At 38.0% G+C, this 13,982-nt stretch overlaps 1 protein-coding gene across 2 annotated transcripts in view; it reads left to right on the forward strand.

Moving 5' to 3' along the window:
• Positions 1 to 13,982, forward strand: part of PLCB1 (phospholipase C beta 1) — a 699,301-nt gene that overhangs the window by 621,586 nt on the left and 63,733 nt on the right. For both annotated transcript variants that reach the window (XM_081257138.1, XM_081257139.1), the window contains exons 28-31: positions 4,495 to 4,571; positions 4,677 to 4,766; positions 5,235 to 5,292; positions 5,889 to 5,975. In XM_081257138.1, coding sequence (XP_081113264.1) covers positions 4,495 to 4,571; positions 4,677 to 4,766; positions 5,235 to 5,292; positions 5,889 to 5,975 — 312 coding nt within the window. The remainder of the gene's footprint in view (positions 1 to 4,494; positions 4,572 to 4,676; positions 4,767 to 5,234; positions 5,293 to 5,888; positions 5,976 to 13,982) is intronic.

Genomic DNA, 13,982 nt, shown 5'->3' on the forward strand with positions numbered 1-13,982 from the left:
TGGGGACATACAAAAAATACTATTTGTGATATGGAGCAGAAGGACTATGGAGAGATTGAGGGCAGGGAGAGAATACTTGCAAAGTCCAGACAGGAGTTAATGAGGATCTACACCAGAGTGCTGTTAACACAAAGCCAAGAGATAACATGGTGACAGGAGAAATGAACAATTCTCCAGGACTCAACAGATGGGGAAAGCACCCAAGAGGGCAGTCAAATGTAATGCACACTTTTAACCTGAGTGATGATACTTAATGGGAAAATATGATGACTTGCCTTCTGTGAAAGATGTTGAGATGCTGATGAGCCATCCTCAGCTAGAGATTGTCAAAGGCAGTTGATGCAAAAATGAATTGAAGCACTTAAAAGAGTCAGAGAAGAGTGACTGTGGGAGTTGCTGGACATACTGTAAATGAAGGAAAGAGAGCTTCTTATGAGAGTGGTTGGCAGCTGGAATCCTATCAAAATGATAAAGTCACGATTCCCAAACCATGTGCCACATCACTCTGAGGCACCACGTTGAACTCACAGGGGCATTGTAGGATATTTTATATTTTTGAAGGAAACAGAGCAATATCTGTTGGATTCTGTGCAAAGTACTACTATTAAGTTATTTGGACCTAACCATTTAATAAATAAATAGAACTGTTCCTTTATTTCTTTTGGCCTAGGGGGTGCCATGAAAAAATTACTGAGATCCTAAGGATACAATGAGATAAGAAAATTTATGAATCTCTAGAATAATAAAAGTTCAGTCCTGAGACATGGCCAATGAGTTTAGTAACAAAAAAGTTTTTGTAATCTTAAAGCAAAATCAGGTAAATGCCGGTAGTTAGAATGGAAAAGATGGTGGGGTTGAAGACTGTGGCAGTGGGGCATTACAGCTGTGGAAGCAGCTGTTGGTCTTCCATTTTAGGGATGGAAAGGAAAGGAAGGTCAAAGGTTGAACAAAAGTTCAGGGTTCTGGGAGGATAAGAAAATAGAGATGTGCTTTTAGGCACAGGGAATGAATGTATCCAGTGCAGAAGAAAGTTTGAGAGAAGAAAGTGAAATGGTTGTCCTCCCACAGGGAGAAGAAGATGGGACAAAAAGAAAAGGAAAACCTTCCTCTGGGAAGGAAGGGTAAGGAGACCAAGCTAAGAACCTATGACCTGGTTTAGTAGGAATTGCACATGTGTCTTCTCTTCCAGCTTTCACAGCCACCCCAGGAAAGAAACATTATCCCTGACTCAGAGGTGAGGAAGCTGAGTCTGGGGTAATGAAGACAATGCAGACAAAGTTCTGCAGCTCTTTTGAGACAGAAAAGAGGGAATTTGAGAGGGTGCCTTAGAGACTGGGTGACTTAAACAATGAATATTTATTTCTGACAGTTCTGAAGGCTGAGAAGTCCAAAATTAAGGCACGAGTAGATTTGGCCTCTGGTGAGAGCCCACTTCCCAGTTTATAGATAGCTTTCTTCTAACTGTGTCCTCACATGTTGGAAGGGGTGAGAGAGCTCTTGTGGTTTCTTTTACAATTATGGGCACTAATCACATTCATGAGGACTCCACCCTCATGACCTAATCACCCAAAGGTCCCACCTCCTAATACCATTACACTGGGGGTCAGGATTTCAATATATTTATTTTGGGGGAACACAAACATTCAGTGCATAACAGAGGGCTTCTTCTAAACTGTCTCCATCTTCCCCAATAATGTGCACATGAATTTCCTGGGAATCTTGTTAAAACACAGATTTTTGTTTAGTCCATTGTGTTAGGGCCTGAGAATTTGCATTTCTGCTGTGTTCCCTGGTAATGCCAATGCTGCTGTCTCCTGGACCATATTTTGAGTAGCAAGATCTAGAAAGCTAACTCATCAGCTCAGTGTTTCTAGAATAATGCCAGGTCTTTAGTAGGCATTTGACAAATATTTGTTGAATTGTGACTAACTTGAATAGTTTAGATAAAGGTGTGTGTTCTGGGAGCAAAGGAGGTGGGAATTAGTTCTGAGAAGAATAAAAAACAAGTGCAGCTGGTGCAAGGGAGGGGCAAAAAGGAAGGCCAGGGGATGCAGCAGACAGGAAACTTTTGCAGAACCTTGAGGGAAGTTGGTGCTGGCAGTTGTGTGGGGGCTGAAAACAAATGGAAATAAAACTCAGAATCAAGTGGGTAGAAGAGCTGGGAGATCTCAAGCTCAGTGGTTTCATTGCCCGGATGTTGCTGTTGCTGAGGAAGAGGGCAGGAGTGGGGAGGAAAGCTGTAAATGTGAACAGGTGCTGCCATAATCAAGAAACGATTCTGGACTAGGGTGAATGATGGAGATGAGAACACGGAAACAGAAGCATGAATGTCACTGAATTCAGAAGTGTTGCTGGGAGACTTAGCAGTGACTATAGAAGGAGGGCGAGCTCACTGAGACTCCCTAAATCTGGCAAAGAATCCACATCATCTGAGGAGATTTTGAAAACACTGATTCCCAGGCCCTGCCCCTAGACATGTGGAGTCCATAGGCCTAGGAACAGGTCCTGGAATGTGTATTTTTAAGAAGTTGCTCACAAGGGATTCTGAGGTTGCCACCAAGGTTGGGGCTCCCCTGATAACCCTCTAACTCCTTAGGCTGAACGGGGGAGGAGAAAGGTCCTCTGGGGAGGTGAAGGCCCTGTGTGTACCCCTCAGCTAGAATAGAGGTGCTGCGGGAATCCACAAGGAAATGGTCAGAGTCTTTGCACAGCAGGATTTTAAATCTAGACGGTTTGATAAATGGCATTACTAAACTACAGTATTTCATGATTTCTTTAATTGTGACAGTCATGATTAGGTAACCTCTTTTGAATGATTTTCAGTGATTTCAAATAGGCTTTCTGCTGGCCCAAGCTCCAGTTAATATTTGTTCAGATCTAATCCACTTCACAGATGAGTGCATCAAATTTCATGTTAATGTCAAGTTAATGTGGATTCTTTATGGTAATTCTGTGAGAGAATTTCTCCCGCGATTTCTTTTATTCTCTTAGATAAGAAGAGGTTTTTAAAACAATTTCTAAAATCACAACAAAAGGCAGCTTGGGGGAGTGGTGAAGGCCACAGGCTGCGGAGGCTGATTTATTTGGGTTTGTACCCAGCTCTGCCAAGTACCACCAAGTACATGAGCCCAGAACTTGAGTCCCGTGCGTCAGTATCTTCATATGTAAAATGAGGACAATAGCTCTTACCTCACAGGACAATTCTTAGGATTGAATAAGTTAATACATTTAAAACTCTTCAAACTATGCCTGGCATGTGTAAATTACCAATGAAAGTTTGCTAGTGTTAAGATTATATTGCCTTGGTACTTTCATAGCTAATATATATATATATTATATATATAAATATACATATATACATATAAAACTGGTTAACTCAGTCTGCTGTATGTGAGAATCTCCATCTCTGGGGAACAGAATGGACCTTTCATAGGAAGCCCACACCATCTATTTGATGCTCCAGTAAGAAGGGTTGAGTCCAGTTGCTATTTCTGCCTGAGCAATGGCAGAAGGTTCCATAAGTTTTTCATGTAGAATAAAGAAAGAGAAGTGACTGGAAGTTACCCACACAGGACACAAACATCAGTTTCTAAGATGGGTAACTCATGTCATTCTTGAAGCAATTAAGCAAGGAATGAAAGCTGGAAACCAAGAATTATAATTTACAGTTGATTACATCTTACATTTGTATCACACTCAGTTTTATTTTAAGCTTCATAGTACCTCCAAAATATAAAGGCATTGGTTATCTCATTTATAACCAAGAAAATGTAGGTTCAGAAAATATAGGCTCCATGACCAAAGTCATAGTTGTAGTGAGTCACAGAGTGTGGATTGGTACCTGGGTCCACGCTGTTCGTTGTCTTTGCACTTGACAAAGACAAGCTGCAGTAACTAACCCAATAATTTAAGAAATCCTGTTTAATTAGAAACAGATAAAAAGAAGAATTTCTTATTAAAACCTAGATAATGTAATGGTTGAAAATTATGTCCTTATTACTTATGTAAGATGTCTGATGATTTTAACTATTGGTTTTTGTTAAAATTTATTTATTTATTTATTTATTTTTGGCTGCATTGGGTCTTCATTGCTGCATGCGGGCTTCCTCTAGTTACAGCTAGTGGGGGTTACTCTTCGTTGCGGTGTGTGGGCTTCTTATTGTGGTGGCTTCTCTTGTTGTGAAGCATGGGGTCTAGGTGTGTGGGCTTCAGTAGTTGTGGCTCATGGGCTCCAGAGTACAGGCTCAGTAGCTGTGGTGCACGGGCTTAGTTGCTCCGCGCATGTGGGATCCTCCAGACTAGGACTTGAACCCGTGTCCCCTGCACTGTCAGGCAGATTCCTAACTGCTGCGTCACAAGGGAAGTCCCTTAACCATTGTTAAACATTAGATTTTCTAACCTCAGATACTGTTGTTTGATGTGGAGGGGGAGGAAGGGAAAAGGTGCTTTGGTTGTGATAATGTAAAATAGCCAACTTGCATTTTCTTTCCTCAGCTTATTCAAAAATTGACAGATGTTGCTGAAGAATGTCAGAATAATCAGTTAAAGAAGCTTAAAGAAATTTGTGAGAAGTAAGCCTTCATTCTCTTTACAACGGATTTGTATCTGTAAAGGTATTAAACACCAATTGCTATTTGCTTGACCATTTTTCCATTTTACTTCCATTTTGCCTTCAGAGAGAAGAAGGAATTAAAGAAGAAAATGGATAAAAAGAGACAGGAGAAGATAACAGAAGCTAAATCCAAAGACAAAAGCCAGATGGAAGAGTAAGTAGAAAGAACCCCCTTTCTCCCACCTTTTACCTGGGAATTATTCTACAGCAGAATAACAGCTTCCAACCATACAAAGACCCATCTGTGAAATTTACCCTCTAATTAACCTTTTTGAAGATCCCTTTTATAAGGTTTTTCATAGTAAACTCAAAGAGCAGTTCAATAAAGGTTTGAGGTGGCCACAGGGCCTGTAGGTAAAGGCTGAGTAAAGACCCACCCTAAGGAAAAGGCTAAATCTTCACTTCTGATATTGTCAGACAACCCTCCTGGCATTTAGTGAAAACAGAGCTTGTGCCTTGGGTGGAACCTGACCTTTGTTCAGAGTTGGCAGATTGGTACCTTCCTTGCAGCAGTAAGAAGGATGTTGAGAGTTCTGTAAACTTTCATCTGGAAGCCTGAGGTTCCCATGTTTGTTGATGATGGATGAGTTCATATAATGATCTCTTTGTCATTTGCTTTCAGGGAAAAGACAGAGATGATCCGGTCATACATCCAGGAAGTGGTGCAGTACATCAAGAGGGTATGTCATGCCGATGAATCTCTCTCTCTTTTGCAAACCATGTATGAATGTTTGATAAATACCATGTGAGCCTATGGAGAGAAAAGCCGTGCTTCATTGTAACTCTTTATCACCAGCACCCAGCAGAGCTACTTCCCAGAGCAGCCAGTCTGTAATCAGTGTTTCTGCAAGTTTAATTGCAAACCTCTATGTAGAAAGGTTAATCTGAAGATAGACGTTAAGAATCATTTCTAGAGTCAGGAACCCAGAAACATGATGTCAAGGGGACCTTCCGCAAAAGAACGTTTAGTTGTCACAAATGGTAGAGAGGTGGCAACCTCCAAAGGTTTTTCATTAATTTTTAAATTGGTATTATGGACATTTTCAAACCTTAACAAAAATATGAGAATGGTATAATCCATCAGTCACCTCACTCCCACCCTCTGTGTACCCATCACCCAGCTTCAATACTTTCAGTCTCCTACCCTTATAAGGTCAGTTCTTGACCAGGATATGAAATAAACATATGCCACAGATCTGAAAAAGTTTTAATTTTTTCTGAAAACATTCACTTGAATATTTAGATGAAAATGATTTTCTTTGTAACTTTCTTATAGTTAGAAGAGGCACAAAGTAAACGGCAAGAAAAACTTGTAGAGAAACACAAAGAGATACGTCAGCAGATCCTGGACGAAAAGCCCAAGGTAAACTGAATGGAATAATAATACACAGTGATTTCATTTTCTTTCCATTTAATTAGAATAAAAACTCCCTCATTCAGGTATGTCTCACACAGTCTCAGACAAGTTCTTGCATGTGAAACTCATGTAACTTTCTCAATGATGGTAAAAATCTTGATAGCAATCACCGGTCATCTTTAAAAATTGCAAATGCACGAAACCCAGATCCTGAGATTTGGTTTCATTTGGTCTGGGATGTAGCTCAGGCATAGATATTTTTAAAGCACACCTCCCCCCGCCACCACCACTACCACCTCCCCACCAGGAAAGAGAGAAATTAGACAAGTTTCTTCAGCTCTAAATAGATGATGTAATATTGTAGTGGCAGACTCTGTCCAGCAGAGGATGTCTTGTACCAAAGTCACCCTGGTTTTTAAACTAACAAAATATTCTCATAAACCAGAAAAAAACAAATGCTTTTTCACCCATCATACTAGTTTATTGGGGCTCCACTTTAAAATTACCTTATGCTTATTTGGTCAAAATCAATCATTCTATGAATACTAACTTTAAACCAACTGAATATCTGTAAATCAAATACTTTCAGGTTAGCATAATCTCAGTTTTAGATCATTCTATCCATTTTGATTCATCATTGAATATTTTTCTGTTGTGAAAAACGTGATTTTCCATTTTCCTGTTCTTCCATCTGCAGTTTAAAATATCTACTCTAAAAGTCACTGCTATTACATTTCTGCAAAGATCAAATGTTAGTTTTGTTTCATTGTATAGTCTGTTCAATATACTTCTTATAGATTGCTTGTGGCTAATTTAAAATATATTTTTGTGGTTGTTTCTGCTCTTATTGGGCAGAACGTTTATTTAATATTTTTAACACAAAGTTTTTAGGCTTGGGAATATAGATTCTCAAACAGTAGTGAAAATCTAAGAATTAATAATTATTGAGATATGCTGCTCATTTTTGTTTTTTATATAAATAAAAAATTATGTTTTTAATTTTTATATAAAAATACATTTTTTATGTTTTTTTTATAAATACAATTTAAATATTCTTAGGCACCCTCTCAAGTTGATTATGCACTAGTAAGGTAGAATACATTTTAACATAATTTTAGACTTTGCAGTATTTTCCATTTAGGATTGATTTCTTTTTAAATGCTCAAAGGTTTGGAGCCAAAGATACAGGTTTGACTGAAATTTCAGAAACACCTTAAGAATAATGAGTGATATATTCAAATACATACATTTTCAATCCATGTTGTCTGAATTTCAATTTGTCTTTACTTTGTACACTGGTATGGTATACTTAGCTTATGGTTGATATTTCATTAGCCAATTTTTATATTTCTAAGACATCTCTTTTGGAAAATATTGTTATTCCCACACAGTTTTGTTTTGTTTTCATTTTTGTCCAGAAATGTCAGCTACTTTACTCATAAATAAAATGTAATCACAAATGTGTTTAAATTACATAAATATCAGTATAAATAACCCTACAAAGATTTTATGTTACTGCTCTAACTCACCATGATTAAAATCAAATTTAGTAGTAAATTTCTTCATTGGATATAACCAAACATTAGAAGAACTAATAACTGTTGGAAAATTTATCAGTCAGGGTGTATTCAGCAGCAGCTTTACAGAAAACCCAATTAACACTGGCTTAAGCAATAATATCATTTAGTAAGTCACATTACTGGAAGTTCAGAGGTATTGAAACTTGAAGAATAGTAAATTTAGTGGTTCAATAACCTCATCAAGAATCAGGGTATTTTTCAGAATTTCCACAGTGTTATCTCAGTTTATTGCCTTTCATCCCCAGGCCGTAAACCCGCAGTCACAAGACAGCTGCCTTAGCTCCATGCATCATAACCTTACAGAAAACTATTCAAAGCCAGAAAAAGGAGTGTCTTCATCTTGTAACTGATTATAGGTTTGAGGAAAACTTTCCTAAATCTCCTCAATAGACCTCCCCTCACTGGCTAGAATTGTGTCCATGTCCATTTCTAAGCCAGTTATGAGCATAAGAATGTAATTTTCATGATTGGCTTAGAGTAATTAAGACTTACTCAAAAGGGTAGAGGGATTTCACCTTCTCCTCAATTCCAAGATCACCAGGTACCTGAACAAAACTGATGTTTTCTTATCAAAAAACTAGAGGAGAGATAACAGTTGGGTAGGTAATTAACAGTGTGCACCCTACCATATGTATAGCAATTTTCCATTTCTTTTTTGGCCCCTGAGAAAGAGATCTGAAGTGTTTCTATGAATTTTTAGTCATTCTGTTGCCTTTATTTTTGAGTGTAAATAGGTACCACAATGATTTCTCTTTGCTCTTCACCCATGAGGCTGCTTTTAATGACCATCTTATTGTGTCTGGATTTGAAGGTTGCCCTTGAAGATTGTTGGTTCCACGTCAAACTAAAGCATTTATTGAGAGGTTTTCTTCACGGCCTAAACATTTTGTGCTTTGGAACCATGACTTTAATAATATAATAAGAAACCATGACTGTTAATATTGTAAGACACAGTGGCTAATAAAGGGAAATGACCGTGACCAGAAAGAGCAATAATAAACAGTGAAATAAAACAATAAGATCAAGTGTAGGTCATGTGGAGAAAAACTAAAACATGGGATGGCAAACTGAGCAAATGAAACGCCAGGCCAGCAGAGCAGTTATCTGTGCTCCTATAATTACTGGATGTGGACCAGAAATAGAACAGCACTGCTTCGAAATAATCCCTCTTCACAGCAGTATTGGAGTAGCCTTTGAAGCCTGACATAGATATGAGGGAAATTAACAAAAATTAGAAATTAACAAAAGTAGAAATTAACAAAAGTAGAAACAAAATAGAAAGAAGACCAACTCAAGGAAATGAATGACCAGCAGTATCTATAAAATAGGTTAACTGAGTGAGTTCCATTCAGTCAGAAGGATGAGAAGATGGGGTGATTTTATGACATCTAGAAATTTATGAACTGTTCCATCACTCAATGTTGGACAAGGAAATTGAGTTGACACTGTAGTAGGTAATATTAAAGTTAGTTGCAATCTTCTTATGAAGAGGAAAGCATGCCAAACTTTGCCAGAAGTTGCTGAGGGGAATAAAGTTCCTCCTTCAAGTGTTTTGTAGGTGGGATACACAGTTTTTAACTAGAAACCAAGAAAGGCTAATTTTTCACTTATGGCAAAAACATACACTATATGGCATCATGTCTCTTCCCATTCATCAGTGTCTTTCACCTTACTATCAATTATAACGTTTACTTACTCTTTTGAGGGGACTTTTTAACGAACCATCTCCATAACCTCATAAAACAGTCGATAAATCTGTAATTTACTTTTTCTCTGACATTTAATTTGTCTTTAATGCTTCTTAGCACACACATTTTCTGTTTTAATGTAGCTCATCAGCAAGAGAGAATTCCAAGAAGCTTTAGGGAATTTTAATTTCTACCCAAAAAACGTTTCATCATGTAGCTACTGGCTTTATTTTTTCCTCCACCAGGGGAATATAGACTGATCTTCCTCCTTTCCCTGCCGACATCTTTGTAACAGGATGAGTGACTCATCCCTCTGCATGAAGTTAGTCTTGTCAGACCCCCCGCTGGGTCCTGAGACAGAACCCTAAATGCAGCTATTTCAGTCCTGCCTTCCCAGTGCTCAGGGAGAAAGAGACTACTTTGGGGATTTAAAGTAGATGCTTCTCTTTTCCATGATTCATTTGAGCCTCCTCTAATCCTCTGCTGCTTGATGGGGAAATGTGCATTCTCCCTGCCAACAACCATTGGACCCTCTCTTAAAAGCCAGACCAAAGAGTGCTAACTGGCTGCTTACCTTTTATGTTTTACTCTTTGTCAAGTCTTGGCTGACCTACCCATTGGTTTGCTTTTTTGTTTGTGTGTGTGTGTGTGTGTGTGTGTGTGTAAGAAATTTCATTTTCCTTTGTTTCAGTGTGAAGAATTGCCTTTAAAAAAATATATAGTCATTCACTATTTTCTTGAAAGTAAAACTTACACATGCTTGATTTCCTTCAGGCAATACTCAAATATTAAAATAGTTTTTTAACTCCGTTTTTCTCCTCTTGATTTATTTTTGAAATTAACTTTAATTCTATAGATTTCTAAACCCATAAGACATTATTATTCTATATTATACAGGCAGTGTTCATTCACAAGCTTCTTAGCTAGACATTCTTTCTTGTGTCTCAGATCATCCAGTTGGGATCATTATCTTCTACATCCTTTGGAAGTTCCTTTTATACAGTCTACTGGTGATAAACTCCTTGGGTTTTTTGGTTTGTTTGTTTTGATTTCTTTCTGAAAATGTCTTTAATTTACCTTTATTCTGGAATGATATTTTCACTGGGTATAAAATTTTAGGTTGGCAGCTATTTTCTTTTAGCACATTGAAGATGAGATTCTACTGTCCTCTGGTCTCTCTTGTTATTGAGAAGCTAATTCTGACTCTTAGTGTAATTCTTTTGGTGATAACTTGTATTTTTACTCCTTTGCTTGCATTTAGAATTTTTTCTTATGTTTTATGAAAATTTCTATAATGTATCTAAATATGCATTTGAGGTGGCTGGATGGATAGCTTTCATCAGTTCTGTAAAAACTCAGCTATCGTGTCAGCAAATTGGCTTCTATCACACTTTCTAAAAATTTCTTTCCATCACATTATTTACATATAAAATAAAATGGACCTTCTTATTCCATCTCCTCTTTTAACTCATTCTAGTATACTCCATCTTTTTGCCTCTCTATGGTACCCTGTGGACAATTTTCTTTCTGACCTTTATTTTAATTCCCTAATTCTTTGTTTATACTGCTACTTCACTCATCCACTGAGTTAATTATATATAGCTTTTGAATTTTATGTAATTCTAGAAGTTCTATTTGGTTTATTTTCAAATCTACAATTTGTGTGTCTGGCTTATAGTAAGGAAATTTTCCTGTGAGATTCCTCATTCCTGGCCAGCCACAGGCTTTGAATTTTGTCCTCATCCTAGAAGGCTGTCAAAAGATGAATTCAAAATATCCAGCATTAGCAAAAGCCTGTCAGGACAAAAGCAGCTTCCCTGCCTGTTACCTGTCTAGGTTTGATGTTCCTTGGAGTTTGGGCCTGATCACTCTTTAAATTTTTGTGATTCTTAGTTTCTTTAAAGAATATAGTTTTTAATATCAAGTTCATCTTTTCTAGTTGTTTTCAGTGAGAAAGATGGCCCAAATAACCAAACCAGCCATTAACAGAAATATAAAATTCCCACATAGTGTCAGTTTGGACATCATTTGAATATCTGTATCAGTCAGGGTTCAACTAGAGAAGCAGAGCCAGTAACAGATTATGTGTGTGTGTGTTACAGGGAATTGGCTCATGTAATTGTGGGGGCAGGCTATGCAATCTCCACAAGGCCATCTCTCTATCTAATGCTGGACCCTGGCAGGCAGGCAGGCAGGCAGTCTGGAAGAGAAGACCATGCGTGGGCTTGGCAACTAGGATAACCTGCAGAAGCTGAAATTCTGTCACAGAGCTAAATACACACACACACACACACACACACACACACACAAATGCACCTGATCCAGGAGTCAGGAAAACTAAAGGAAGACCCAAGGAGAAGGAAAAGTGATTACAGGCCCAGTTGCTGCTTCACCCCAACAAGACAAGTCAACAGATCAGCAACAGTGCATGTGTGTTACAAAGTAGCTGCTGCCTCTCTCATCAGCCCTCCAACTCTTGGGAGAGTCTTCCTTGTAACCCACTCTAACTGGGAACATACAGGAAGGAAACCCTGGCATATGTCCAGCTTAGCCAAGGTGGCACATTACAAAATCATCACACTATTATTTTTAAATCAGAAATTTTCTTATTAATTTTTTTTCTTTTTAAAAATTAGATTATATGATTATAGGGATCCAACATGGAAACAAATCTCTAGAGCAGAGAAGAGGCTGCTCCTTAGGCCTGCAGGACATTCCCCAGGCTGCTTCATGGATTTCTGTTATCTGTTGGCCCCTGCAAAACAACTGAGTTTGAGATTTAAATAGAATGGGGACTGAGATTCCCATGGATGCCATTGATTCCTCCCCCTTTTCTCCATCCCATTAACTTTCTTTCCCCTTCTTTTGTCTTTATTTTCCTTTCCTAAAGATGAGAAAATACGGAAGTATAGTGATGGGTGTATTGGATGGAGGGGAGGGCATCCAAAGACAATACCCACAACCTGCTAGAGTAGCCAGTGTTTGTGTTGATGGGGTTGAGTCTTCCCAACAAGCACTGAGTTTAGCATCAGGGATAGGATGAGATGCACTTCAATCTCACTGACTTTCATCTGCCTTCCTATCATAAACTGGAAGTCCACAACCATGGATAAACCACAGAACCTTTGGGATTTACTTCTGTTTATACTCCGTGTGCTGTCATTGTGCACAACTTATATGAATTTTACCAACACACATTAGATGTTTTGTTCCAAATGTATCTCTAGTTTGTTTTTAAACCCCTGCTTTGGTATAACCAGCATAACAAAAATAGTCAAATACATTATTAAATGTAAGAATTTAATTGATCTCAGGAAACCACTATCAGATTTTTCTATGACCTTAGACATTTTAAGGGGAAGAATGGCCAAACTCAAACCAAGAGAAATATTTACCTGTAGAATATCCAAAGAGGAAATGTATTAGTGCTTTGAAATATTTGATGAAGCAGTATGTGGAGACTAGAGAAAAGTCTAATGCAAAAGGGCATATACTGAAGAAAGTTTCCGTTCAAAATAGGAAAGCAATTTCTCAGAGCAAGAGTCACTTTCTCTATTTTCCAGTATTATGCCTAAAGCCAGATTAATGTAACAAATCTACCACTTAGAATCCTGAATATACATTTTCTGTCAACAAAAATCAATTGACACAAGCTTTTTCATTTATTATAATCATTTGCTGAGGATAATCTTTGAATTTGACAAGGAATTTGAATTTGTAGCTGAAACCAAGACAAATAATATTTTAATATTTCAAAGAGTTTTATCCATAGAGTTGGTTTTATCTTTTGCTAATATTTATGATAGAATAGTAAACAGTTCATCACATTTCTGTTAGTTTAGATAGATTCTCCACTACATATTCTCTATGGCCATTTCACACACACACACACACACACAAACACACAACTTGATACACTTGGGGGGAATCTTAGAATGTTTAACCATTTGGGCATCAAAATAGATTTTGACCTAGTTAATCATGCAAGTATATGGAAAATCATGTCTAAGATAGTAGCCAGCAGAACGTAAATGTTTTTTGTGACATACAGAAAACAGGAACTATGTTAACTTCTAGCTTTAGTTGAAAAGGATTTCACTAGGTTTTGGGAAATACAAAATGAGCTGTTTTAATTCTTAAATTTTTTACAGGGGTCTTTGTTTTCAATGGAATCAAAGCAACCCTAGGACTTGCAAAATATTATGAAGCAGTTAGAACATCTTTATAATTGTTAAGCTGCCAACTGCAGGTAAACCATCCTAGCCAAAGCCACCACCATCTCTCACCTGGATTTCTAAATAGCCTGCTTCCACATGTGGCCACTCACAATCAACTCCCAACGTGGCAGCCAGAGTCATCCTTTGAGAACATAAATCAGTCCACTCCTCTCTTCAAGACCCTTCCATGGCTCTTTTATTTCTCAGAATAAAAGTCTGCAAGGTCTGACATGATCTGACCCCACTCAGCTGCAGCCCCTCTTTATCTCCTCGTTGAACTATTCTCTGCTCAGGCCATCCTGGGCTCCCTGCTGGGCCCCAATAAGCCAGGACAGTGCCACCTTGAGCTATTGCACAGACTCTTTCCTCTGCCCAAAATGTTCATTGCCCAAGTGTATGCTTGGGCAACTCTCTCCTGTCTTTCAAGTCTTTGCTCAAATCTGTCTTCTTAATAAGGCCTTCCATGACCACTATTAAGTTTACACCACCCTCCACCACTCTCCCATCCCTGGCATCTCCTTTCCCTTT

This window comes from Mesoplodon bidens (genome assembly GCF_964165515.1).
Source record: "Mesoplodon bidens genome assembly, chromosome: 15".
Classification (NCBI taxonomy): Eukaryota; Metazoa; Chordata; class Mammalia; order Artiodactyla; family Ziphiidae; genus Mesoplodon; species Mesoplodon bidens.